The following is a 26,176-nucleotide window of genomic DNA, read 5'->3' as shown; positions in this document are numbered from 1 at the left end:
TCAGTATATTTTGAATTTTTCTCTATTTTTTGGTTATTCCTCAATTTTTTAATAACCACATAATACCTTATTGTGAGGAACTTCTGGAATTTATTATATTTGTATATTCTTGCTGGACTCAGAAAGCTGAACCATGCCAGAGGAATTCCTTCTATATGCTGCCTAGCTCCCACATCTGGCCCACCTTCCCCTTTCTTCCAGGGCCATATGGGGCTAGGGTTTGTGGAGTTGGAATGTTTTTGTCATTGGCAGTACTATCACTTCCAAAGACGTCCATCAAGTTCTCCCAGGTGAGGAGACCTCCTGAACCCCGTTCGGAAGGATGTAACTACAAGGATGGGATGTTGGAGCCTGATTTTGCCCATTAAGAATATTTTTGCTCCACTACATCAAAAAAAAAAAAGAATATTTTCACTCATTATTTATAATCTGCCTACTGGAAGTATCCTCCTTCAATATGACTTTCTGGAGAGCCTTTGAAGAACTGATTTGGGGGCGCCTGGGTGGCTCAGTCGTTAAGCGTCTGCCTTCGGCTCAGGTCATGATCTCAGGGTCCTGGGATCGAGTCCCACATCCGGCTCCCTGTTCCGCGGGAAGCCCACTTCTCCCTCTCCCACTCCCCCTGCTTATGTTTCCTCTCTTGCTGTGTCTCTCTCTGTCAAATAAATAAATAAATAAAATCTTAAAAAAAAAAAGAATAACTGATTAGGCATTTGTATAACTGGAAACAACTGCATTTTGTTTTTACTGAGGCTTCATTTTCTTGAGATCTAAGGTGATTTCATCTTCCTCTGGCCCTTTTTCCCTGTTTGGCAGCACCTCAGCAGACCCAAGTCCCATTTCATTTCCTATATATAGGAGTTTATATCTCTCAGCCAGGTGTGATTTCCTTACCAGAGGAAAGGAGACAGCCCTGAATGGTAGAGAAACCAATGAGTAAACAGGCTCCAGGAAGAGGGAAGCCATTGCAGTTAAAAGCTCAGCTGATATGAAGAGCTAGAACTTTAAGATGTTTGAGCAGCTTTCTTTAGCCTGAATTCTCAAAGATACATCAGCATCGTCCCCATTCTGTGTCTGTAACTACTTCTATAATTATTTTGTGAATGTAAAAGAAATAAATACAAAGCATTAAAATTCAGAAAACAGGGAATCCTAAAATAACGATAGTCTATTATGAACATTTATTGTAAATCCCTTTACCCTCCCTGTATACGTAGACTTTCCTTTCAAAAATAGAATTGGCTACACGTGGCTATTGTGAAACCTACCTTTCTTGCCTAACACTAGGGAACATTTTTCCATGCCAACAAGTAAAGGTCTAGAGCATCTACTGTAATGTAAAAAACTTCCATTTAAAAGATGGAAGTGTATCTATTTTTTTTTAAAGATTTTATTTATTTGACAGAGAGAGACACAGCGAGAGAGGGAACACAAGCAGGGGGAGTGGGAGAGGGAGAAGCAGGCTTCCTGCAGAGCAGGGAGCCCGATGTGGGACTCGATCCCAGGACCCTGGGATCATGACCTGAGCTGAAGGCGGTCACTTAACCAACTGAGCCACCCAGGCGCCCCAAGATGGAAGTGTATCTTCAGAGTAAATTCCCAATATTGAATGTCAGGTAAATATATACTTGAATAGCAGTGGTTTGAACTGTGCAGGTCCACATATAGGCAGTAACTATTGTTTGGTAAGGATTCCACTCAACAGTAGGCTATTAGTAGTTAAGTTTTGGGGGGAGTCAAAAGTTACACATGATTTTCAGCTGCACAGAGGATAAGCATCCATAACCCGTGTGTTGTTCAGGGTCAAATGTAGATATTTGTGGGGTTTTTTTTGATGTGGATAGTCTTTAAACATACTGTTATATGCCCCACTATAAGGCCTGTACCAGCAATATATGATACTGCCTAATCCCCTCTGTATTAGTTTTCTGTGGCTGCTGTAACAAATCATCACAAACAATTATTTTCTCTCATAGTTCTGGGGCCAGAAGTCCAAAATCAAGTCATCAGAGCCAGACTCCCTCTAAAGACTCCAGGGAAGAATCTGTTCTTTGCTTCTCCCAAGTTCTAGTGGCTGTAGGTATTCCTTGACCTGTGGCCCCATCACTCCAATTTCTGCCTCCATGGTCACATTGCCTCCTCTTACTCTGTCAAATCTTTCTCTGCCTCACCTCTACAAAGACACTTGTCATTGGATTTAGGGCCCACCCAGACAATCCAAGATAAACTCTTCATCTCAAGGTCCTTAATTTAATTATATCTAATTGAATTAATTTCCAAATTAACATTCCTAAGTTAGGACCTAGACATACCTTTTTTGGAAGTCACCATGCAGCCCATTATACCCTATCTTAATAACAATATGTTGTTATATTTAAACTTTTTGCCATTCTGACAGGTGGGAAATGGTGCCAGTATCATTTTAATTTCCATTTCTCTTTTCATACATTTAAGTGCTTTTACATATTTTTTATGAATTGTTTGTTCCTTTTAGCCATTTTTTCTGTCAAATTTGTTGGTATTTCCCTCAATTTAAGAGTTTTTTTAAATTGGGGTATAATTGACATATAACTTAGTTTCAGATGTACAACATAATGATTCAGTATTTGTATATATTGTGAAATGAAGAGGGTTTTTTTATTTTTATTTATTTTTTTATTTTTTTATCGTGCTGTATGACCTTTAATTAAGTATAAAGTCTTCCAGTCACGTCACCTAGGGACCATTTTACCCGCTGCTCTGTTTGGCAGCCAGTCTCTTGTCTCTCTCTTCAGCGATGGTGAGGCGGATACCCTTTCCACGGGGAAGAGAAATCCAGGGTTTGTTGCCTTTGCCAATAACAAAAATGTTGGAGAGTCGGGTGGCAAAGCTGTTGCCATTGGCATCTTTCACATGAACCACATCAAACGAACCAGGGTGTCTCTCTCTGTTGGTGATCACACCAATTCTTCCCAGGTTGGCACCCCCAGTCACCATACACAGGTTACCAGTATCAAACTTGATGAAATCAGTAATCTTCCCAGTCTCCAAATCAATCTGAATGGTATCATTCACCTTGATGAGGGGATCAGGACGGCGGACGGTGCGTGCATCATGAGTCACCAGATGAGGGATTCCTTTTGTCCCCACAAAGATCTTTCTCACTTTGCACAACTTATACTTGGCCTCCTCAGGTGTAATCCGATGAACAGCAAAGCGACCCTTGGTGTCATAGATCAGACGGAAATTCTCCCCGGTCTTGTCAATGCTGATGACATCCATAAAACCAGCAGGGTAGGTTATATCAGTTCGGACCTTGCCATCAATCTTAATAAAACGTTGCATACAGATCTTCTTTACTTCGTCTCCTGTGAGGGCATACTTAAGTCTGTTCCTTAGGAAAATGATGAGAGGGAGACATTCTCTCAGCTTATGGGGACCAGTAGATGGGCGAGGAGCAAACACACCGGTCAGTTTATCCAGCATCCAATGCTTTGGAGCTGCTACACGCTTCAGATGCTTCTTGGGACCACGAGGCATGGCTGCGCTGGGAATGCAAAGAGAGAGGTTTTTTTTTAATATTAGGAATTCTTATGGACTGAATTATGTCCCCACTCCCAGTTCATAATGTTGAGGCCCTAATCCCTTGCACCATACCTTAGAATGTGACTTTATTTGGAGATAGGGCCTTTAAAGAGTTAAGTTAAAGTGAGGCTGTTAGGGTGGACTCTAATCCAATCTAACTAGTGTCCTTATAGAAAGAGGAGATTAGGGTATACAGAGAGACTGTGATGCAAACATACAGAGAAAAAACCACATGAGGACACAGAAGGCAGTGATCTTCAGGCCAAGCAGAAGTGACCTCAGGAGAAAGTAAACCTGCCAACACCTTCATCTTGGACTTCAACTTCCAGAACTATGAGAAAATTAATTTTTGTTGTTTAAACCATCCAACTGGTGGTATTTTGTTATGATGGCCCTAGCAAACTAATACAGGAATATTAGCCCTTGATTTGTGATACATCTTGCAAATATTTTTTCCCAATTTGTAAGTTGTCTTTTGATTTTATGGTTTTTTCTAATGAAGTCAGATCTCTGAATATTTTCTTTTGTTGCATCTGTTTTCTGAATCATAGTAAGAAAGTTCTTTCTTACATCGAGGTTAAAGAGGGATTCACTGATGCTTTATTCTAAGACCTCCATGGTTTCATTTCTAATGTTTACATTCCTAATCTATTTGGAGTTTATTCTTGTGGTATGATGATGTAAGGATATAATTCTATTTTTTGCCAAATGGCAAACCAGGAAACTTGTCCCAGCTATGTGCTTATATTTTAATTTTTTATTTTGAGATCATTGTAGATTTACATGCAGTTGTAAGAAATACTAGAGCCCACATAACCTTCACCCAGCTTCCCTCAATGGTTATTTCTTGTAAAATAATAGTACAATATCATGACCAAGATATTGATATTGACACAGTCCCCAGAACTTACATCTTTTGCAAGTTTTACATGCACCCATTTGTGTATCTATGTGTATATTTAGTTCTCTGCATTTTTATCATTTGTGCAGAGTCCTGTGACAACCACTACCGTCATGACTCAGAACAGTTCTATCCCAAGGATCCCTTTTGCTACCCTTTCATAGTCACATAGCCACCTCCTCTCCACCCAATTCCTGGCATCCTCTAAGCTATTCTCCATCTCTGTAGTTTTGCATTTTAAGAATGATACATAAATGGATTCATACAGATTATAACTTTCATGCGATTCGTTCTTTTTCAGTTAGCATAATTCCCTTGAGGTCCACCCAAATTATGAGTTTCAATGGTTCATTCCTTTTTATTGCCAGTGTTTTTCCATGGTAAAGATAAACCCTAGTTTGTTTAACCATTTACCTGTTAAAAGACACTTGGGTTATTTCCAGTTCTGGGTTGTTACAAATCTACTATGACCATTCGTGTATAGGCGTTTGTGTAAACCTATGTTTTCATTTCTCTGGGATAAATGGCGAAGATCGCAGTTGGCTGGGTCATATGGTAAGCTATGCACTTCTTTTATTGTGAAACTTCACTTATTTCAATTTTGTTCATTCCCAGCTCTGTGAATACCATTATCCTTAGGAATTTATGTTGGCAGCATCACTGGTCATAAGGGGAATGCAAATTAAATATAAATGTACTACTACACACCCATTAGAATGGCTAAAATTCAAAAGACTGACGATAATAATGCTGATCGGGTGAGGCAACTGGAATTCTCATACATAGCACGTGGGAGCATAAGATGGAACATTCACTTTCAAACACTATTTTGCAATATTTATTAAATCTAAACATTTACTTTCTGATCTAGCAATTCTGTTTTTGGGTACATAACACAAACAACTGATTTCATATGCATGCCAGAGACTGACAGAAGAATGTTCACAGTAGCTTTACTCATAATAGCCAAAAACTGGAAACTCAAATACTCCATCAACAAGAGAATGGATAAATGAATTATGGCACATTCAGACAATATAATACTATACAATACTATGTTAAGTTACAAGCTACTGCTGCATACAGCATGGGTGGCTGTTACGGATACAATGTTGCATAGAAGAGACCAGACACAAAAGTACATACTGTATGATTGCAGTTCTGTAAAGTTCAATTATTGTGATAGAGGTCAAAATAATGGTTAACTTAGAGGTATATTGATTGGGAAGAGACATGAGGGAGGCTTCTGGGATGTTGGAGTTTATCAAACGGTGGTTGTAAGGGTTTATAAAAGAAATCATTAAGCTATGATTTTAAGATCTGTGTTCTACTTTGTACAAAAGTCTCATTTAAAATGAAGGAAAAGAAATTATATATGCTCAGTAAATGGAGGTCTATGATATGAATCCACATTTCTCTAACTACAAAATCAGTTCTCTTTGATTCGGGTTTTTTGTCCCAGACGCCCAGATTTTATTACATTAAATGAAACCTCAGCATAGGTAATTAATTTAAGCAAACAAACACAACTTCCACTAAAGGTAGATTTAAAGGACTGATAATATCCTATATTAGTAGAATAGACACTCTTTATGGTATGTTGGTGAAAATTTAAGCAGGGCAGTTGATGAAGGTATATAAGTCGATTTTAACTTTGAAAGCCTCATTCTCAACAATGTTTAAGACTTTAAGATATACATGTTCACAAAAAGGAGTGTGCAGTGAAATGCTGTATGGGGAAAGCTAGAAAGAAGTTAAATATCCTTCAGTAAGGAAATGTCTTAGTCAAAACATTTGTGACAGTTTGTAATTTGATGACATGAAAAGCTGTTCACTATATTTTGTTAGATGAAGAAGGTAGATTACAAAACAGTATTGTGGTATGATTCTGTTTTGAATGAATAAATCCTATATGCCTATATCCATGTGTTAATTCACAAACAGATGAAATGATTTGGAATAAAATGTTCAAAGAAGCTGTTTCTACATGAGCTTTATTTTAAGCTTTTCTGTATTTTCTAAATTTCTGAATTAAGAATGTACTAATTTTACAGTCAGAAAAAATAATAGAGCTAATCCCTCCCTCTTTGAAAGCAGAAGAAATAATAGAAGATATGTGTATGAAACATGGAGTAGAGTTCTGTAGTGGTATGAATTCTGGCTATAAGTGGCCTAAAGTTTCTCCATAGATGTGAAGCCTTTCAGATTCTACTACCTTAAAGCTCTTAATTTTGAAACTTAAGATTTTTTTAAATTTAAATTCAGTTAGCCAAGGTATAGTACAAAACCTAGGATTTTAATACACAATGGATTCCTCTTGCTGGTTGCCCCTCAATTACCTCGGTTCAGATCTCTTATTGCCAGTCTCTCCACCAGCCATTGCTCCAGCAAGGAAATCACATCTGCCTTGGAAATTAATACTAAACCCTGCATGTAGGAGAAGAAATGGGACTTAGGCCTGATGTGGCTATGCAGAAATTCAGACCCTTCCTTTGATGATTAGGCAGAAAAGGAAGTTAAGAAAGTAATCTGAAGGATCGGGATGATGACACTTTAGAAAACACAGCAGAGATGTCCATTTCTACCTCCAGGAATCTTAAATCAGTCCTTCAGAAAATTAGCTAAGTACCCTAATGAGTCACAATGAAGGAAGTAAGATGGCTCCACAATGCAGATTTTGAATTGGAAAGGGGGAAAAAGATATTGTAATCATGGAGACCCAGTTGATTAGTTAAATAAATGTATATAGAACCTGTATCACACCCTTGAACAAATTCCTCTATGTGGGTTGAGTCATCTATATTCCACTCAGCAGAAGTCAATACCACATTCCTAAGTCTACATACCCATGAAATGACGGGAACCATGTCCTGCTAAGGTTCTGGAAGGGAATGTAAAGTTGGTGAAGACATGGGAGCTGGACAGTAAGAAGGAGTTGCTCAGCAAAGTTAATAGTTAAATAAATTATAAAATATCCATGTAAAAGAATACCAAGATAAACAAATGCAGAGCTGTAGGAAGTAATTAAGGATATAGAAAATTTTCAAGATATAATACCAGTAGAGAAATCACTTTACAAAACAGGTTGCCCAATACAATTATATCAATATGGAGTGATAGATTTTAAGAAAAGTCTAGAAAGTTAAACACCTGTTTCAGTTATCTATTGCTGTGTAACCATGCCCAAAGTTTGTGGCTTAAAACAAAAAACATTCATTAGCTCATTATTCTGGGGTTGGCAAATTTGGCTTGGCGTGGCTGAGCGGTTCTACTAATTCCACTCATCTGATAGCAGCCAGTGGCTTGGTGGGGACTGGATGGTCTAATATGGTCTCAGTGAAATATCTGGCAGCTATTGCTGAATGTCAGCTGGGCTTCTGTCTCCAGGTGATCTTTCGTCTTTAAGCAAGCTAGTCATAACCTTCAGTTTGAAGTGGTCTCAGGGCAGGAAGAGGAAAAGAGCAAAAGCTGCAAGACCTCCTAAGGCTTTGTCTCGAAAGCATCACTTCCACCACATGCTATTAGTCAAAGTACATCACAAGGCCCTGCCTAATAGTAACCTAACCATTTCAGGAGAAGAACTTTTCTAAAAAACAAAAAGAGAACAAAGGCAACAAAACCCCCAACCTTGAGCTTGGTTTCATATATGCCCAGTAATGCAGGGCTCTTCACTCAGAAAAGAGCACTGCAGGGGAAGGGGAGGGAATCATCAGACACCAGACCTTTCTTGGAGCACAGACTCGTGAAATTCGAAGAAGTTCTTCAAGAACCAGTCTCTTGCCATCTATCACACACAGAGGGAAGTAAAAGGGAGATGGGGAGTACTGCTAATCCTTTTTAGTATGAAAGGAAAAGGCCAGGGTCACTGACATCCAAGGCTGAAACTTTCTCTAAGTTCACAGCAAGTTTCCTGGGGAGACAGCTTTGGGAAGGATGTGGTTATGAAACAGGGAACGTGCCCTCAGCTCCCCAGGGAGATCCTCCGAGGAAGGAATCCTACTCCCACGTTCTCCAAACGTCTTCCTGGGACTCTTCCAATTCTAAAATTCATTCCAAAAACAGGTGTGTGCTCTTTTGCTTGTATGTTACCTTTATACTACCACTCAAATATCTGACTCCCTTTTGGTGACCTTTTCTCTGCAGCTGGAGTCCATGGCTGTAAAGCAGGAGAAAAAAGGAAGTTGCAGGGAACCCAGGCATATACAAATCCTAAGAAAGGACAGAACCTAAAATTGGCCCCTAGATGGGCAACATCATCTTAACACCCCCAGTGTGTTAAGCACGAAGCTAGGCACTGGAGGTGGGGGTGCCCTGATAAGGCAGCTCAGGCTATGCTTCGGTGCAGCACGACTTGAGTTAACACAGGCATTGCCGTCTTCACAAGCACAGATAGACTCTCAGAGAAGTCTTGAACAGACCCCTCAGCCCCGACGTTGAACCCAGAACTGAAGACATGAAGCTCTATCTCATTACACAACCAAACTCGTGCCGGTCAGAGAATTAAAAGCCTCTTCCATCACACTAGGTAACAACTAGGCACTATCTTATCATGGGCAGTCTCAAACCCCACAGTGTCACATGCGTCACATCACAGCCGCCTGGTCACCCACCATGTCCTCCATCCGATTAGGGACACACACGCACATCACACACCTGTCACAGCCACATCACCGCACATACTCGCCCTCAGCTTCGTCAAGGCCACAAACGCGCATACACAGGCTTGAGCCCCAGGCTCCACACACTCTGTCAGCACTGTGGAGGCGATGGGCTTCCTCACCGTGCGCAACGGTTTCCACTCGGAGCGCGACGACTTTCAGGGTTTCGGGCGATAACCAGAGAGAACCCAGGGATCAAAGTTCGATCAAAGTTCGTTTCAAAAAAGCGGCACAGGGGCTGTGGGAAATGTAGTTCAAGGCCGGAAAAGCCCGTATGTCGAGAAGGCGCGCGCGCGCGCGAGCGCGCGCTCGGAGGCAAGGGCCTCAAAGACCGAGCCGCGGAGACACTTGGGAGGTACAGCCCGCGCGGGAGTACGCAGGCGCAGACGGCTGGCCGGTGGTCGGAGGTGAGGCTGGTGGGTCTTAGGGAGGCGGAGGAGGCGGGTGATGGCGGGACCCGGGGGGAATGCCGAGGAGGGAGGCGGGAACCTGGGCTGGGAACAGCGAGGAAGGAAGAGGGAACCTGGGCCAAGAAGGCCGGGGAGGAAGGCGAGAGTCTGGGCCCTACAGAGAGCGAGGAAGGAAGCGAGAACCTAAGTAAAAGAAGGAACCAGGATCCAGGGCCGAGGAACGCCGAGGAGGGAATAGGGAGCCCGGGTCGGGGAGCGCCCTAGAGGCAACTGGTAGTCCAGGCTGGACAGCGCCGAAGAGGAAACTGGAAGCCCGGGGCTGGTGTGAGGATGGGGAGGGCAGGAATTTTGTCTGATTTTTTTCTCCCCCGTAAGGACACCCCAAGTCTAGGAATGCGGCCTGGCACACACGGGCGTTCAGTTCGTATAGCTTTTTGTGGCTGTCCTTGTGTAGTTTGGGCATGTGTTACTCCGGGTGACGTTGTGGAACCGGTTGTTTGTGAAAGTGATAAGGTCTCCGTGTGTGTCTAATTTTTCAAATAGGTTACGAGTCGATTTGTGTTTGAGACTGCATGCGACCTGTGGAGAAACGACAGTAAGGGGTTTGTGAGTAAAATTTTGCTACTTTGTGTAGAAGTCTGTTATAGGCTCTGTGAGATTATGCATGACGTGTGCTTATGGGATTGTGATTGTGTCGTGGGTGATACAATTGTGTCTTTGTCTAATTTTTAGAGTGTTTTGTGTGCACAATCCGCGGTAATTCATGAATATTGTTTATTGTGTGACTGAGATGGAGCGCTTGAGAAATTAGATGCATGACCAGTTAAATATGTGTTTAGGTTATCTGAATATTGGTCGTTTTATACGCTTGTAAAATTTGACCCTGTGGCAATTAGACAAGTGAAATAGAGACTTTTTTTTTAATGGATAAAAGGAAGTAAAATAAAAATAATTTTCAGATGGTAGGATTGTATATTGGGAAACCCCACACTGACTAATAACTTGTATGTTCAAATGAGTAGAACACCATTTGGGAAGACACACATAAAAAATTTCTCCCATAATTGCCACTCATAGTTTCTATTTGGGTGAATCTCTTTTTTTCCCTGCTGCTGGAGGCATTCCTAGACAGATTCAGTAATTTCTTCAGTCATTCTGAAGACTGAATCTGTTGAACATTCAAATAGAAGATTAGTCTCATCTTCCAATAGCTATTTAAATAAGATAGTCACTATAGAAATCGATACTTCGAACTTGTTTTTAAAAGTAAAAACTCTCCCTCCTGCTGGAAGCCTGCTGGGGAAAAGAGTACATGATCAGTTTCTTCTTTAATTCCTCAACCTCTATTTTGTCTCCTCCTTACCTCCTCTAGGTGGGTAGTCTCTAGCTGGAATGGATTGGGAACTGGAAAACAGGAGACAAGTCAGAAGTCAGGGACAAGAAGAGACTAACATGATTGGTACCATTATAATTTAGTGTAAGTCATCTCTTAACCTTCTGAGAGAACCCACTGCTGGGAACTTCCAGATACACTTCCCTTCTCATGGGTGCAGCCACTTCTCTAGCTGTCTCCTCAGTGTTTTCTCTGAGCATGCAGTAGTCCACCTGCTCTGGTGGGTCTTGTCTCTCCAGTGAGTCCTCTTGGACAAGAGGATCCAAGTCAACCCAGGCAGGCTCCATCCATGGGTTGCCATCTAGAGCTCAGGTGAGAATTAGCCCTGTCAGTCACTTTGCCCTCTCAAATCCTGGAAATATGTACATTTCCCCCAAATTCATTTCACCACTTTGGTTTCCAGTGGCGTCAGCCTCTGAGGGGCCCCTTGTTTTCTTCCCCTGGAAAACTATGCCCTAAAAACAATTTTTACTCTCCTAGACATTTCCTTCTCTCAGCCTCTCCAGCCTCTTGAAGTTGGGGTTAAATTAATGATAGCAAACATTATGTTTTTTACAAGATTTTATTTTAGAATGAGGGACACTTAGAAGCTTGTTTTGCTCACCAGCTTTGGGACATCTGCTGAGACTGAGAGAAAAATTTCTAAGTTACCATGCTGTTAAAAACAATGACAACAATTAGAAAACTCAGAGGTTTGTTGGAAAAAAACATTGACAAATCAATAGGCTTCCTATGTGTGCTTATATGTATGTATATGTATGTATCAGAAAACTATGGAAAATGGCCAGTGGCCATCAAAAATATGAGATACAAAGGATTTTGTAATCTGTGAAAAAAGAATGTTCCTAAGGGACTCAAAAAGTCAGACTTGAATAAAAGAACAGGAAGACACAAAGTGATAAAGTGTTAAAACTCCCTAACATCGTGCAGTTCCATTAAAATTTCAGTAAAATTTTTGAACTTTCTAAAATTCTTAGGAGGATATGAACAAGCCAGAAATTCTGAAAGAAAATAATGAAGGGGGAAATAGCCCAAACCTGATACTAAAATATAAAACTGTAGTAACTGCAGAGTCATCCAGACAATTAAATGAACAGATCAGTGAAACTAAATATAAAATCCAAATCTACTCAAATATATAAAGGAAATAAAGTACATGATGGCAGTTTTGATGAAGGGAGGAAATAATGTTATTGAACACCTAACAGTACTAAACCAGATGGTCAATAATCTGTTATGTTATTTTTGCACAGAAAGTCAATCGAGAAACTATAAAAAATTATTTTAAGTGAATGCAATATTTCCAGGGTGCCTGTGTTGCTCAGTTGGTTAAGCGTCTCCCTTCGGCTCAGGTCGTGATCCCAGGGTTCTGGGATCCCGCATCGGGCTCCCTGCGGAGCCTGCCTCTCCCCCTGCTTGTGCTCTATCAAATAAATATATAAAAATATTTTTTAAAAAAAGAATATAATATTTCCTTCCTTTTAAAAAGATCTAATAACCAATCTAGAAAATAAAAATATGATAGAGAAATTAAAGAATTATAAGAGACCATTCACATGAGAAACTAAGGATGTTTTTTAAACTTATGGAAAGAAGCTTATTTTTTGTCATAATAAGAAAAATAGGGGCACCTGGGTGGCTCATTTGGTTAAGCGACTGCCTTCGGCTCAGGTCATGATCTCAGGGTCCTGGGATTGAGCCCCGCATCGGGCTCCCTGTTCGGCAGGAAGCCTGCTTCTCCCTTTCCCACTCCCCCTGCTTGTGTTCCCTCTCTTGCTGTCTCTCTGTCAAATAAATAAATAAAATCTTTAAAAAAAAAAAAAAGAAAAGCTAGAACTACAATTTCTACCTATTAGATAGGCAAGCATCTAGAAGTTTCTATCCGCAAATTTCAGGGTGTGGGGTGATAGGTATTTTCATATATCGTTGGTGATCATATAAATCGTAGAGCCTTATGGAGAGCAGCTTGGAGGTAGGCTGCTAAGAGAGAAAAGATGGTGCTAGAAAGAAGGGGAACTTGCCCAAAATCTATCCTGTTGCCCAAGAGCCTGTATCTCTGGATTCGGGGATAAAATAAGATCTGTCTAGCTCATTCTCCCCCCATAAATGATGTGGAATATGCAGAGTGGTCAAGGGCCAAAGTAAGGGAAATGGAGGCAATTTCAATTGAATCCTAAGTCACAAGAGAGTTGTAAGGTGTGTATAGTGTCATGTGGCTTCTTTTCATCTCAGCTTTGCCTTCATAGGAACTGCCTCTTTTCCAAAGAGGAACCCAAAGGAAGACTGGTCACCTTGCAGATCTCAAAACCATGGCTCAGGTGAGGTGATGATTTCTCTCTCCTTTCCAAAGGCGTCTTTTTTTTTTTTTAATGGATATTTGAGCATTTGCCTTTCTTGCACTAAATCCTCCTGCCTATATTCCCCTACAGAGAAGTGTTCCTTATTTCTTCCCATATCAGCCAGCTAAGTCTTTTCCTTCCACAAATGCTCCTTCTAATTTTAACCAGTGTTCACACATTAAGTGGGTATATCATTGAACATCTTTCTCAGTCTTCCCCCAGAGGCAAAGTTGGGACAAAAGCGTTTCCTCAAATGAGAACATATTACTGTATGAGCTTGTCTTGTTTAGATAAAAACAGTCAAGAGGGAGATGGAATTGATATATTGCTATCAATAAGTGGCAAGGAGTCTTGTCTTGAGGCTTTGAGAATAGAGCTATGCTGGGCAAATTGTACAAAACTGGGAATCTTACTTTTCTCCTGTCTGATCCTTCAGTTTTGCTCATAGCTGCTAACAATTCCTAAAAATCTGTGGCCTGCCAATAATACTCCCCCATTATGCTAATGGTGTTCCTATGTTTAAATTTCTTACACTTTTATATTTGGATGCAGGAGAAGTAAATGTATATCCTTAGATCACCATACTGAATTACAAGTTTAACTCTTGAAATATTCTGTTCTTGGTTTCAAAGTTGTTACTCTTTCTTGGTTCTTTCAGAAAATTCGTCTTTAGGGGTACCTGGGTAGCTCAGTCAGTTAAGCATTCGACTCTTGGTTTCGGCTCAGAGCATGATCTCGGTGTTATGGGATTGAGCCCCTTGTCCAAGTCTCCTTGGGATTATCTCTCTCCCTCTCCCTCTATGCCTCCCTCCCCCACCCCGCTCACGTGTGCATGCTCTCTAAATAAATAAATAAAATCTTAAAAAAAAAATTCATCCTTGTATCTGGATGTCTTAAATACTAGTGTCCTCCAGATTTTTTATTGGTTCTCTTCTCTTTAGTCTCCTGTTCCTATTCACAATCTACCACTAGTCTAATGATGCTCACATAATTTTAAACCTAAAACTCTGTCAGAACCATATCCAGTCTCCAAATAAATATCACCACCTGCATGTTCACAGATACTTCAGGCATATGGCCAAGATTTATCTCATTATCTCCTGCCCATCCTTTTCTTTCTTATTTTGTTTTCAGTCTGCTTTTGGCCCCAGTCCCATACCCACCTACTAATACAGCTAGCTTGAGTTAAATGTCTCTCTTCCACTGCACAATTTAGTGGTATATATTATTCCTTATAACACAGTTCCTTCATCCCCACTGATATCTTTATTTTGAGTGCCTCTTGCATACCGTGGTCACTTGTTTTCCCATTTAACACCTTTGCTCCTTTTCCAGTCTTCCAAGTGCTCACCCCAATGCTCACATATGGATCTTTGTGTTTCTATGCTTTTCTGTTTAACTCTGTGTGTGTGGTAAAATATACATAATATAATATAAAATTTCACCATTTTAGCCATTGTTAAGTTTATAGTTTAGTCCCATTAAGTACATTCACAGTGTTGTGTAACCAGCTCCACTATGTATTTCCAGAAGGTTTTCATCATCCCAAACAGAAACTTACAACATTAATCAATAACTGTTCTCTTAAACTTTTTATAACATAAGACCTAAAGCACATTAGAAAAATGTGTAAAAATGGCCCGTTAGGGTAGAAGATGTTAAAATGCTTATTAACAGTTTAAATTCAAGAATAGTCATCATTAATAATATGATTTTCCAATTCATGTATATCTCTTTTTATTTAGATCTTTAAATTCTCTCAGTAATGCTTTGTTGTTTTTAGTTTACCTTCTTGTACATGTTTTGATATATTGATCCCTGGGTATTTTTATTTATGTAAATGCTATTTTTATGTCAAATTCTCACTGTTTACTGCTAATATATGAAAATGCAATTGGTTTTTGTATATTGACCTACAATCTTTCTAGTCACTTATTCTAGTAATTTTTTGTATATTTACGATTTTCTACATAGACAGTCATGTCATATGTGAATAATGACTTTTCCATCCTGCTTTTCTTTTTTTTAATTTAATTTTATTATGTTATGTTAATCACCATACATTACATCATTAGTTTTTGATACAGTGTTCCATGATTCATTGTTTGCGTATAACACCCAGTGCTCCATTCAATAGGTGCCCTCTTTAATACCCATCACCAGGCTAACCCATCCCCCCACCCCTCTCCCCTCTAGAGCCCTCTGTTTGTTTCTCAGAGTCTATAGTCTCTCATGGTTCATCTCCCCCTCCGATTTCCCCCTTCATTTTTCACTTCCTACTATCTTCTTTTTTTTTTTTAACATATGTATTATTTGTTTCAGAGGTACAGGTCTGTGATTCATCAGGCTTACACAATTCACAGCGCTCACCATACCATCTTGCTTTTCAGTCTATTTATTTACTACATTGTCTAGAACCTTCAGTACAGTATTGATTAAAAGTGGTGAGAACAGACATTTTTACCTTATTCCTGACTTAGGGGAAAGGGATTCAGTGTTTTACTATTAAGTATGATATTAGCTACAGATTTTGCATAGATTTGTCATGTAAAAAAGTTCTAGTTTGCTGATAGTTTTTATAATGAGAGGGTGTTGAATTTTTTCAAGTTTTTCTGAATCTATTGGTTATTCCCCATTATATGAATTTTCTCTTTTTTCTATTAACACAGTGAATTATATTGATTTTGATATGTTTAGCCAACTAAGTAGCCCTAGGATAAATGCCACTTTGTAATGATACATATTTTTTAATATACTGCTTAATGAATTTACTAATACATTGTTAAGAGTTCTTTTGTTTATGGTTCATAAGAATTTGGTTTGATTTTTCTTGTAATACCTTTGTTTAGTTTTGGTATCAGGGTAATTCTTTTTTTTTTTAAGATTTATTTATTTGAGAAAGAGAAGTGTGCATACGTGCGAGTGGGGGGAGGGGCAGAGGGCAAGGGAGAGACTCTCAAGCTGCTCCCCACTGAGCTGAACGCTGGGCTCAATCTCATGACCTGAGCCGAAATCAAGAGTCAGCCGCTCAGCCAACTGAGCCACCCAGGCACCCCAGTATCAGGGTAATTTTTATAAAATAAGTTGGGAAGTATTCTCTCCTCTTATTTTCTGAAAGAATTTGTATAAATTGGTTTTTTTTTTTCTTCTTAAAATGTTTGTTAGAATTCACCAGTGAAGCCGTCTTAACCTGGAGATTATTTTGTGGTTAGGTGTTTAACTAGCAGCTCAGTTTCTTTAGTAGAATTAGGAATATTCAGGTTAGGGACACCTGAGTGGCTCAGTCGTTAAGCGTCTGCCTTTGGCTCAGGTCATGGTCCCAGGATCCTGCGATCGAGCCCCGCATCGGGCTCCCTGCTCCGCAGGAAAGCCTGCTTCTCCCTCTCCCACCCACTCCCCCTGCTTGTGTTCCCTTTCTCGCTGTGTCTCTGTCAAATAAATAAAATCTTTAAAAAAAAAAAAAGGAATATTCAGGTTATTGGTTTTTTTCCCTTCTGTGAGCTTCTATAGTTTGTATCTTTCAAGGAATTTATCAAATTTATTCACATAAAGTTGTCTAAAATATACTTTTTTAAGATTTTTATTTTTTTGACAGAGAGAGACACAGCGAGAGAGGGAACACAAGCAGGGGGAGTGGGAGAGGGAGAAGCAGGCTTCCCGCGGAGCAGGGAGCTGGATGCGGGGCTCGATCCCAGGACCTTGGGATCATGACCTGAGCCAAAGGCAGATGCTTAACGACTGAGCCACTCAGGCGCCCCCTAAAATATACTTTTTATCCTTTTGATGTTTGTGCAATCTGTAGCATTGCCCCTCTTTCATTTATGTTATTGGTAATTTGTGTCTTATTCTTTTACTAGGTCAGTTGGCTAGAGGTTTATCAATTTCTTTGATTGTTTCAAAGTACCAGCTTTTGGTTTCATTGGTTTACTCCATTGTTTTTGTTTCCTCTTTCTTTACTTCTTTTCTTATCTTTTTTGTTTCCTTTTTTTTCCAGTACTTTATTAAATCATGTTCTAGTTTTGCAGATGGAAGCTTATATTGATATGAGACCTTACTTTTTTTTAATAGAAGCATTTAATACTATAAATTTCCCTCTAAGCACTGTTTAAGTAGTCTTCAAGAAATTTGGACATGTTGTATTTTTATTTTGATTCAGTTGAAAATATTTTCTAATTTCCCCTGTGAGTTCTTTTTCAACCTATTGGTTTAGAAGAAATGTATTTAATTTCCAAAACCTGGGGATTTTTCAGATAGCTTTCTATTGATTTCTACTTTAATTCTTTTCAATCAGGGAACATATTCTATTTGATCTTAAATTTATGGAGACTTTTTTTGTGGCACAGATATAGTTGAAGTAGATGACTTTTCCATGTGCACGTGTATAGAGTATTTATTCTGGTGTTATTAGGTAAAGTATTCTCTAAATAATCAGGTCAATTTGGTTGATTGTGATGGTAAAGGCTTCTGTATCCTTATTGATTTCAGTCTATTTGTTATAGCAGTGACTGAGAGGAAAGTTGAACTCTTCAGTCATAATTTTGGTTTTGTCTATTTTTCCTTTTCTATTCTATCAGTTTTTACTTAATGTATTTTGAAGTTCTGTTTTTAGGTGCATTCACATTTAGAATTGTTACATTCTATCATGAATTGACCCACTCTATTATTATGAAATGCCTTATTTAATCCCTAATAATATTCTTTGTTCTGAAATCTATGTTGTTTGATATTATAGCCATTTTGGCTTCCTTATGATCAGTAGTTACAGAGTTTTACATGTTTTCCATCCTTTAAAAAAAAAAAGATTTACTTATTTTAGAAAGAGAAAGAGTGTGAGCAGAGAGAAGGGCGGAGGGAGAGAATCCTCAAGCAGACTCTCCACTGAGCATGGAGCCTGATGGGGGGGCTCAATTCCAGATCATGATCTGAGCCAAAACCAAGAGTTGAACACTCAACCAACTGAGCCACCCAGGTGCCCCTCCATCCTTTTTACTTTAACCTTCCTATGTTTTCATACTTATAGTGAGCTTTTTTTTAAAGATTTATTTATTTGAGAGAGAGAGTGTGTGTGCGCGCACGTGCACGCGCAGGGGGAGGAGCAGAGGGAGGAGCCGAGGGAGAGAGACAAGCAGAGTCAGTGCTGAGTGCAGAGCCTGACGTGGGCCTCAATCTGTCGACCCTGAGATCATGACCTGAGCTGAAACCAAGAGTTGGATGCTTAACCGACTGAGCCACCCAGGCACCCCAATAAGGAGCTTCTTATAGTAGTATATAGTTTGTTCTTACTTTTTTCTCCAGTCTGATACTCTCTACTTTTTTATTACAGTTTTTAGTCCATTTTAATTTAATGTAATTATTAGTAAGTTGGGTTTAAATACACCATGTTGCCATTTTTCCTTTTTTCCCCAATTGTTATTTTACTGTTGTTCCTTTTTTTCTATTCTTACTTTCTTTTGGATTGAGAATTTTTTTTATGATTCCATTTTTTCCTCTATTATTCACATATTACAAGTACTTCTTTGTTTTATTTTTTTAGTGGTTATCCTAGGCCAAGGATTGGCAAACTATTACCTGAGGACTAAATCAGTCATGCCACCTGGTTTTTTGTTTGTTTGTTTGTTTTTTGTTTGTTTGTTTGTTTTAAAGATTTTATTTATTTGAGAGAGAGAAAATGAGAGATAGAGAGCACGAGAGGGAAGAGGGTCAGAGGGAGAAGCAGACTCCCTGCCGAGCAGGGAGCCCAATGTGGGACTCGATCCCGGGACTCCAGGATCATGACCTGAGCCAAAGGCAGTCGCTTAACCAACTGAGCCACCCAGGCGCCCATGCCACCTGCTTTTGTAAATAAAGTTTTACTGGAACGCAGCCGGTTGCCAAAGCATTTGGATAGCTTATGTTGCTTTCTCTTCAAGTTTACTGCTCTTTACTTCTTCAGTGTCTAATCTGTTGTTATTCCCATACATTGATTTTTTTCATATTATCTACTTTTCCTCTCTAGAAGTTTTTTTTTGAACCTTTTTTATATCTTCATTTTCTCTCATCATATTCATCTTTTCCTCTATATTCTTGAGCTTATGGATCATGTTTCCAATATCTGCATTAACATCCTTATTTGCTAAATCCATCACCTGTTATTTCTGGTTGTTTTCTTCCTTCTAAATATAGGTCCTATTTTTCTGCTTCTTTGCGTACCTGGAATTTTTTTACTTGAATTTTCAAATTGCTGAAGGCTGTATTTTGTTATGTTCCTTTAAAGAGTAAGTTACTTCAGATCATTTTGACCCTTTTGAGGCTTAAGCTTTTGTTAGTGTAGAGCAGCATTTGGTCTAGGGCTAGTTTAGCCCCATTACTAAGGTTAGCAACTTAGAGTTCATAGCCAAATCCAGCCTGCTGCCTGTTTTTGTGAATAAAATCATATTGGAATGCAGCTACACTCAATTTTTTTTTTTTTTTTACATGTTGTCTCTGATTGCTTTTGCACTACATCCAGAGTAGTTGTAACAGAGACCATATGGCCCACAAGCCTAAAATATTTACTGTCTGGCCCTTACACAGAAACCTTGCCAACTCCTGCTATGCCCAAAGCCTGTATATTATCAGCTCTCTGTATTCTGGCTGGTGGGAATACAAACTGTTCTCAGGCCTATTTGAGCTGTGGGAATTGTTCACCATATTACTTTCCTCTTTTTCTTTCCCCAGCTCCACAGAGTTTTACTTCCATATATTTGCAGATCAATATTCAGTCATAGATTCAAGGGAATCACTCTGCAGATGTCTCGAGTGGTCTTGGGGTGTGTTGTGTGTGCCTCTGCTACACCTTACTCCTGATTATTTTGCCTGGTGGTTCTAGCTTTCTTGGACCCTCCAAACTCTGATCTCTGTTTCTGCAACTCAGGGAGCCTGCTGGGCTCTGTTTGTGTATCCTCTCCAGGTTCCTGACCTAGAAACTGTTTTTAGGTGGTAGGCTGGAGTGGTTATAGAGCTTACTTTGTTTCCCTTCTTGCAGGATCACCATTTTGTCCTGTCAGCTGTGCAGTACTTGAAAATAGATGTTTAATATATCTTTATAGTCTTTTAGTTGTTTATGATAGAAGAGAATTTCCTATAAGCAGTTAATGTCCATGGAAATGGTACTGTGGAGTACTGATTTGCTTATTGGACAGTTAATTTGGTTCAACTCAAATCTCAGACTCTGATTGGTGGCAGCTTGAATCCCTGCTTTATTTCCTTTATGTTTAACCAGGGTGCTTGGCTTCAGGCCCACCCATGCCTAATTTGGGTATTAGCCAAAGGTATGAATAAAGTTTATTCAAACTCTTTGGGGCTCCCTTCTGGCTTTCATTTCTGTGGGATTTCCCTGCTTCCCTTCCAGCTGCTGCTGTTACCCTAAACTCTGTCTTTTGGTTCTTCAAGCCAGTAAGACCATGTGTTTCCACCTCAATTTTATTTGCTACACACAGTCTCTACTTGGTACTTTCCCTCAGGCTACAGGTAGTATAAATTGGCAATTCTCCCCTTGCTCTTCTGTTCTTCCAAATGTAAACCCTCCCCTCCAGTTTCTGTCTGTTTGGATCACTTTGCAGTGCCTTCAGATAGTTTTTTAAATATATATTTTTAATCTGGAATTTATACTTGTTATCTACAGTAACAGTCAAATAAGAGGTATTCTGCCATTCTTGAAGCAGAACCCCAAAGCCACCCTCATTTTTTAATCAACTTTATTGAGGTATAATTTATATATAATAAAAGCACTCATTTAAGTGTAGAGTTCATGAACTTTGAAAAGAATATAGGTCTATGTAATCACAACAGTCAAGATTACAAAATTTCTGTTACCCCAAAAAGTTCCCTTCTCTGCCCCATACAACCAGTAGCTCTACTGCCACTCCTGGCCTTCAGTAATCATATATCTGCTTCTGTTGCTGTAAATTAGTTTTGCCTCTTCTAGAATTTCACATAAATAGGATAATAGAATATGTGCTTTTGGAGAGATTGACTTGTGTAACTCAACATAATGTTTTTGAAGTTTATTCATGTTGTGTACATCAGAACATTCTTTGTATTGTTAAGTGGTACTCAAGTATATAAATATACTATAATTTGTTTATCTACTCATGTTTTGATAGACTTTTTTAAAAAAGATTTTATTTATTTGAGAGAGAGAGAGAGCATGCATGAATGTGGGGAAGGAGCAGAAGGAGAGGGAGAAGCAGACTCCCCACTGAGCAGGGAGCCTGACATGGAGCTCAGTCTCTGGACCCAGAAATCATGACCTGAGCCAAGGCAGATGCTTAACCAACTGAGCCACCCAGGTGCCCCAAGACATTTTTTCCCCTGCTTTCTGACTATTACAAGTGATGCTTATGTGAACTATATTTTCATTTCTTTGGGGTAAATACCTAGGTATGGAATCAGTGGGTTGTATGAAAAATATGTTTAACTTTATAAGAACCTGCCAGATTTATGGAGAGTAGTGCCATTCTACATTCCTACCAACAATGTATGAGAGTTAGAGTAGCTCCATATCCTCACCAACACTTGGTATGGTCACTTTTTAATTTTAATTATCCTGGAGAGTGTGTAATGGTATTTCACTATTTTAGTTTTCATTTCCCTGATATAAGTAAAAATGCTGAGCATTTTTTGCTTATTTGACATTTATATATCTTCTGAACTTGTTCAGAGCTTTTTCCAATTTTTAATGCATTCATTGTTTTCTTTTTGTGTTGTATGAGTTCTTTATACATTCTAGACATAAGTCTTTTGTCAGATAAAAGTACTGTGAATTATCTTTTCCCTGTCTGTGATTTGATTTTTTATTTTCTTAAAGATCTCTTTCAGAGCTGAAGTTTTTAATTTTGACAAAATCTAGTTCATTAGGTTTTCAAATTTTATGTTGCGTGTTTTTTGTGTCCTATTCCAAAACTCTGCACACTCCAGGTTGTGCATATTTTATTTTTTTGCTTACTATATGAGTATTATGAGTTTAGACTTTTTTTAAGTGAATTATTTATTACAACTTAATTCTTTTGTATGCCATAAGAGTTGAGGTTCCTTTTTTTAATTTTTTTTAATGAATATTCAGTTTTTCCAGAGTTGTTTGTGAAAAGACATCCTTTCTCTACTGAATTATCCTGGAGCCTCTGTTGACAGTTATCCATATGTGTGTAGGAGTGTTTCCATAGTCTGTTTTATTGATTTGTATACTTACCCTTTCACCAGTGTACACAGTCTTTTTTTTTTTTTTAAGACTTTATTTATTTATTTGACAGAGAGAGACACAGCGAGAGAGGGAACACAAGCCGGGGGACTGGGAGAGGGAGAAGCTGGCCTCCTGCCGAGCAGGAGCCCAATGCGGGGCTCGATCCCAGGACCCTGGGATCATGACCTGAGCCGAAGGCAGACGCTTAACGACTGAGCCACCCAGGTGCCCCCCAGTGTACACAGTCTTGATTAGTCAATGAGGTCACAAAATCAGATAATGTGAATCTTCCAACACTGTCTTTTTCAAACTTATTCAGACATGCTAGGTGTTTTACATTTCCAGTAAATTTGAGAATCAACTTATCAATCTCTATAAGACAGTCTACTTAGGGGTGCTTAGGTGACTCAGTCGGTTAATCGTCCAACTCTTGGTTTCAGCTCAGATCATGATCTCATGGATTGTGAGACAGAGCCCTGCATTGGGCTTGGTGCTCAGCAGGGAGTCTGCTTGAGGATTCTCTGCCTCTGACCCTCCCCCTACTTATGTGCTCACACATGCCCGCACTCTCTCAAATAAATAAATTAAATCTTTAAAAAAAAAAAATGTGTTGGGAGATTATTAAAATTGGTACTGTAAGGGGTACTGGGCTGGCTTAGTTAATGGAGCATGTGACTCTTGATCTCAGGGTTGTGAGTTTTAGCCCCAGGTTGGTATAGAGATTAGAGATTACTTAAAAATAAAATCTTTAAGGGTCGTCTAGGTGGCTCAGGTTAAGCATCTGCCTTCAGCTCAGGTCATGATCTCAGGATCCTGGGATCCAGCCCCGCATCGGGCTCCCTCCTCATCAGGGAGTCTGCTTCTCCCTCCCTTTGCCCCTCCCCCCACTTATGCTCGCTCTCTCCTCTCACTCAAATAAATAAATAAAACCTTTAAAAAAATAATAAAAGAGGGGCGCCTGGGTGGCTCAGTTGTTAAGCATCTGCCTTCGGCTCAGGTCATGATCCCGGGGTCCTGGGATCGAGCCCCGCGTCAAGCTCCCTGCTCAGCAGGAAGCCTGCTTCTCCCTCTCCCACTCCCCCTGCTTGTGTTCCCTCTCTTGCTGTGTCTCTGTCAAATAAATAAATAAAATCTTTTTAAAAAAAACTAATAATAAAATAAAATCTTTAGGCTCAGTTGGTTAGGCGACTGCCTTCGGCTCAGGTGATCCTGGAGTCCTGGAATTGAGTCCCACATCGGGCTCCCTGCTGGACAGGGAGTCTGCTGCTCCCTCTGACCCTCCCCCCTTTCATGCTCTCTCTCTCAAATAAATAAAATTTAAAAAAGGGGGGCGCCTGGGTGGCTCATTCGGTTAAGCATCTGCCTTCTGCTCAGGTCATGATCCCAGCGTCCTGGGATCGAGTCCCACATTGGGTTCCTTGCTCAGCAGGGAGTCTGCTTCTCCCTCTGCTCTGCCTGCTGCTCTCCCTGCTTGTGCTCGCTCTCTCTCTGACAAATAAATAAATAAAATCTTTTAAAAATATAAATGAATATAAATAAATAAATAGTGCTCCACAAATATGAAATGAGTTAGGTTGTTGTCATTATTCTTTAGAGATTCTAAATCTCTCCAGACTCCCCCCACCTCTTTGGTCTAGTTCTTTCATTTACTGACAAACATTAACATCAACCATGGTTTTGGACTTTTTTAAGTCTCATGTTACTTTTGTCAGTATTTGCCTAGTGTACTTTGAAACTTTTCTTATTTAAGTACATATACATTTGTAATTGTTATATTTTTCTGGTGTATTTACTCTTTTATCATTATAAAATGCCCCCTTTGTCTGTAGTAGTAACACTCCTCAACTTTCCCATGTCTAGTGGTTGTGTATAATTTTCCATCCATTTCCATTTTCAGCGTATTTGTGTCTATGGTATTTAAAATATTTCTCTTATAGACAGAATTATATGAGTCTTGCTTTTTCATGCATTCTAATAATCCTGGCCATTTTGTTGGGAGTGTTTAGTCCATTTATATTTAATACAGTTAGAGGTATATGGATATAAGGCTACCATTTTGCTGTTTGTTTACCAAATGCCTAACTTGTTTTGTTTAAAGTTTTTAACTAATTCTTATTAGTTAACATGTAGTGTAATATTGGTTTCAGGAGTAGAATTTAGTGACTCATCACTTACATACAACCAGTGCTCATCACAACATGTGCCGTCCTTAATACCCATCACCCATTTAGCCCATCTCCCACCCACTTCCCCTCTGGCAACCCTCAGTTTGTTCTCTATCATTAAGACTCTTATGGTTCATTTCCCTCTTTTTTTTCCCCTTCCCCTATGTTCATCTATTTTGTTTCTTAAATTCCACATGAGTGAAATTATATGGTATTTATCTTTCTCTGACTGACTTATTTTGCTTAGCATAATACACTCTAGCTCCGTCCATGTCATTGCAAATGGCAAGATTTTATTCTTTTTGATGGCTGAGTAGTATTCCATATATATACACATACCACATCTTCTTTACCCATTCATCAGTTGATGGACGCACGTTTGGGCTCTTTCTATAATTTGGCTATTGTTGATAATGCTGCTATAAACATCGGGGTGCATGTACCCCTTTGAATCAGTATTTTTGTATCCTTGGGCAAATACCTAGCAGTGCAAATTGCTGGGTTGTAGGGTAGTTCTAGTTTTAACTTTTTGAGGAACCTCCATACTGTTTTCCAGAGTGGCTGTTACCAGTTTGCATTCCCACCAGCTGTGTAGGAGGGTTCCCCTTTCTCCGCATCCTGCCAACATCTGTTGTTTAATGTGTTGCTAATTTTAGCTATTCTGATAGGTGTGAGGTGGTATCTCATCGTGGTTTTGTATTTCTCTGATGAGTGATGTTGAACATCTTTTCATGTGTCTGTTAGCCATCTGGATGTCTTCTTTGGAAAAATGTCTCTTCGTGTCTTCTGCTTATTTCTTTTTTTTTTTTTTTAAGATTTTATTTATTTATTTGACAGAGAGAGACACAGCGAGAGAGGGAACACAAGCAGGGGAAGTGGGAGAGGGAGAAGCAGGTTTCCCACAGAGCAGGGAGCCTGATGTGGGGCTCGATCCCAGGACCCTGGGGTCATGACCTGAGCCGAAGGCAGACACTTAATGAATGAGCCACCCAGGCACCCCTCTTCTGCCTATTTCTTAACTGGATTATTTATTTTGGGGGTGTTTATAGATTTTTGGATACTAACCTTTTATCAGATATGTCGTTTGTAAATGGGAGAAGTCTCATTCTATAGGCTGCCTTTTAGTTTTGTTGATTGTTTCCTTCACTGTGCAGCTTTTTATCTTGATGAAATCCCAGTAGTTCATTTTTGCTTTTGTTTCCCTTGCCTCTAGAGACTTGTCTAGTAAGGTTGCTATGGCTGATGTCAAAGAGGTTTCTGCCTGTTTTTCCACTAAGATTTTGATGGTTTCCTGTCTCACATTTAGGTCTTTAATCCATTTTGAATTTATTTTTGTGTGTGGTGTAAAAAAGTGATCGAGTTTCATTCTTTTACATGTTGCTGTCCAGTTTTCCTAACACCATTTGTTGAAGAGACTGTCTTTTTTCCATTAATCTTTCTTGCTTTGTCAAAGATTAGTTACCATATAATGTGGGTCCATTTCTGGGTTCTCTATTTTGTTCCATTGATCTTTTCATCTCTTTTTGTGCCAGTACCAGGCTGTCTTG

General features: G+C 39.4%; 2 protein-coding genes across 5 annotated transcripts in view; one reads left to right on the top strand and one right to left on the bottom strand.

Moving 5' to 3' along the window:
* Positions 1-2,628: 2,628 nt before the first annotated feature.
* Positions 2,629-9,399, bottom strand: LOC114202818 (small ribosomal subunit protein eS4, X isoform-like). Its single transcript, XM_028096133.2, has 2 exons — positions 9,246-9,399; positions 2,629-3,526 (listed from the first exon to the last, which is right to left on the bottom strand). The coding sequence occupies exon 2, from the start codon at positions 3,517-3,519 to the stop codon at positions 2,728-2,730; it is 792 nt and encodes a 263-aa protein (XP_027951934.1). The 5' UTR covers positions 3,520-3,526; positions 9,246-9,399; the 3' UTR covers positions 2,629-2,727.
* Positions 9,400-9,447: 48 nt separating this feature from the next.
* ZNF567 (zinc finger protein 567) overlaps positions 9,448-26,176 on the top strand; it is a 28,863-nt gene continuing 12,134 nt past the window's right edge. Inside the window, exons 1-4 of one of the 4 annotated variants that reach the window (XM_028096124.2) lie at positions 9,509-9,530; positions 10,077-10,139; positions 10,906-11,010; positions 13,173-13,244. In XM_028096124.2, coding sequence (XP_027951925.1) covers positions 13,236-13,244 — 9 coding nt within the window. In that variant the 5' untranslated portion in view covers positions 9,509-9,530; positions 10,077-10,139; positions 10,906-11,010; positions 13,173-13,235. Of the gene's footprint in view, positions 9,531-10,076; positions 10,140-10,905; positions 11,011-13,172; positions 13,245-26,176 lie in introns of those variants that run through there. The other 3 variants (XM_028096128.2, XM_028096127.2, XM_028096129.2) reach the window with 3 other exon arrangements.

Source organism: Eumetopias jubatus, unplaced genomic scaffold (genome assembly GCF_037043125.1).
Source record: "Eumetopias jubatus isolate StellerSeaLion01/CBP00866 unplaced genomic scaffold, mEumJub1_p1.0 scaffold_10, whole genome shotgun sequence".
In the NCBI taxonomy this organism is placed as follows: Eukaryota; Metazoa; Chordata; class Mammalia; order Carnivora; family Otariidae; genus Eumetopias; species Eumetopias jubatus.
This window is presented reverse-complemented; position numbering and strand designations above follow the sequence as displayed.

Excerpts from the sequence above, each read along its gene's own strand:
- LOC114202818 (XM_028096133.2), bottom strand. The coding sequence starts at position 3,519 with ATGCCTCGTGGTCCCAAGAAGCATCTGAAGCGTGTAGCAGCTCCAAAG.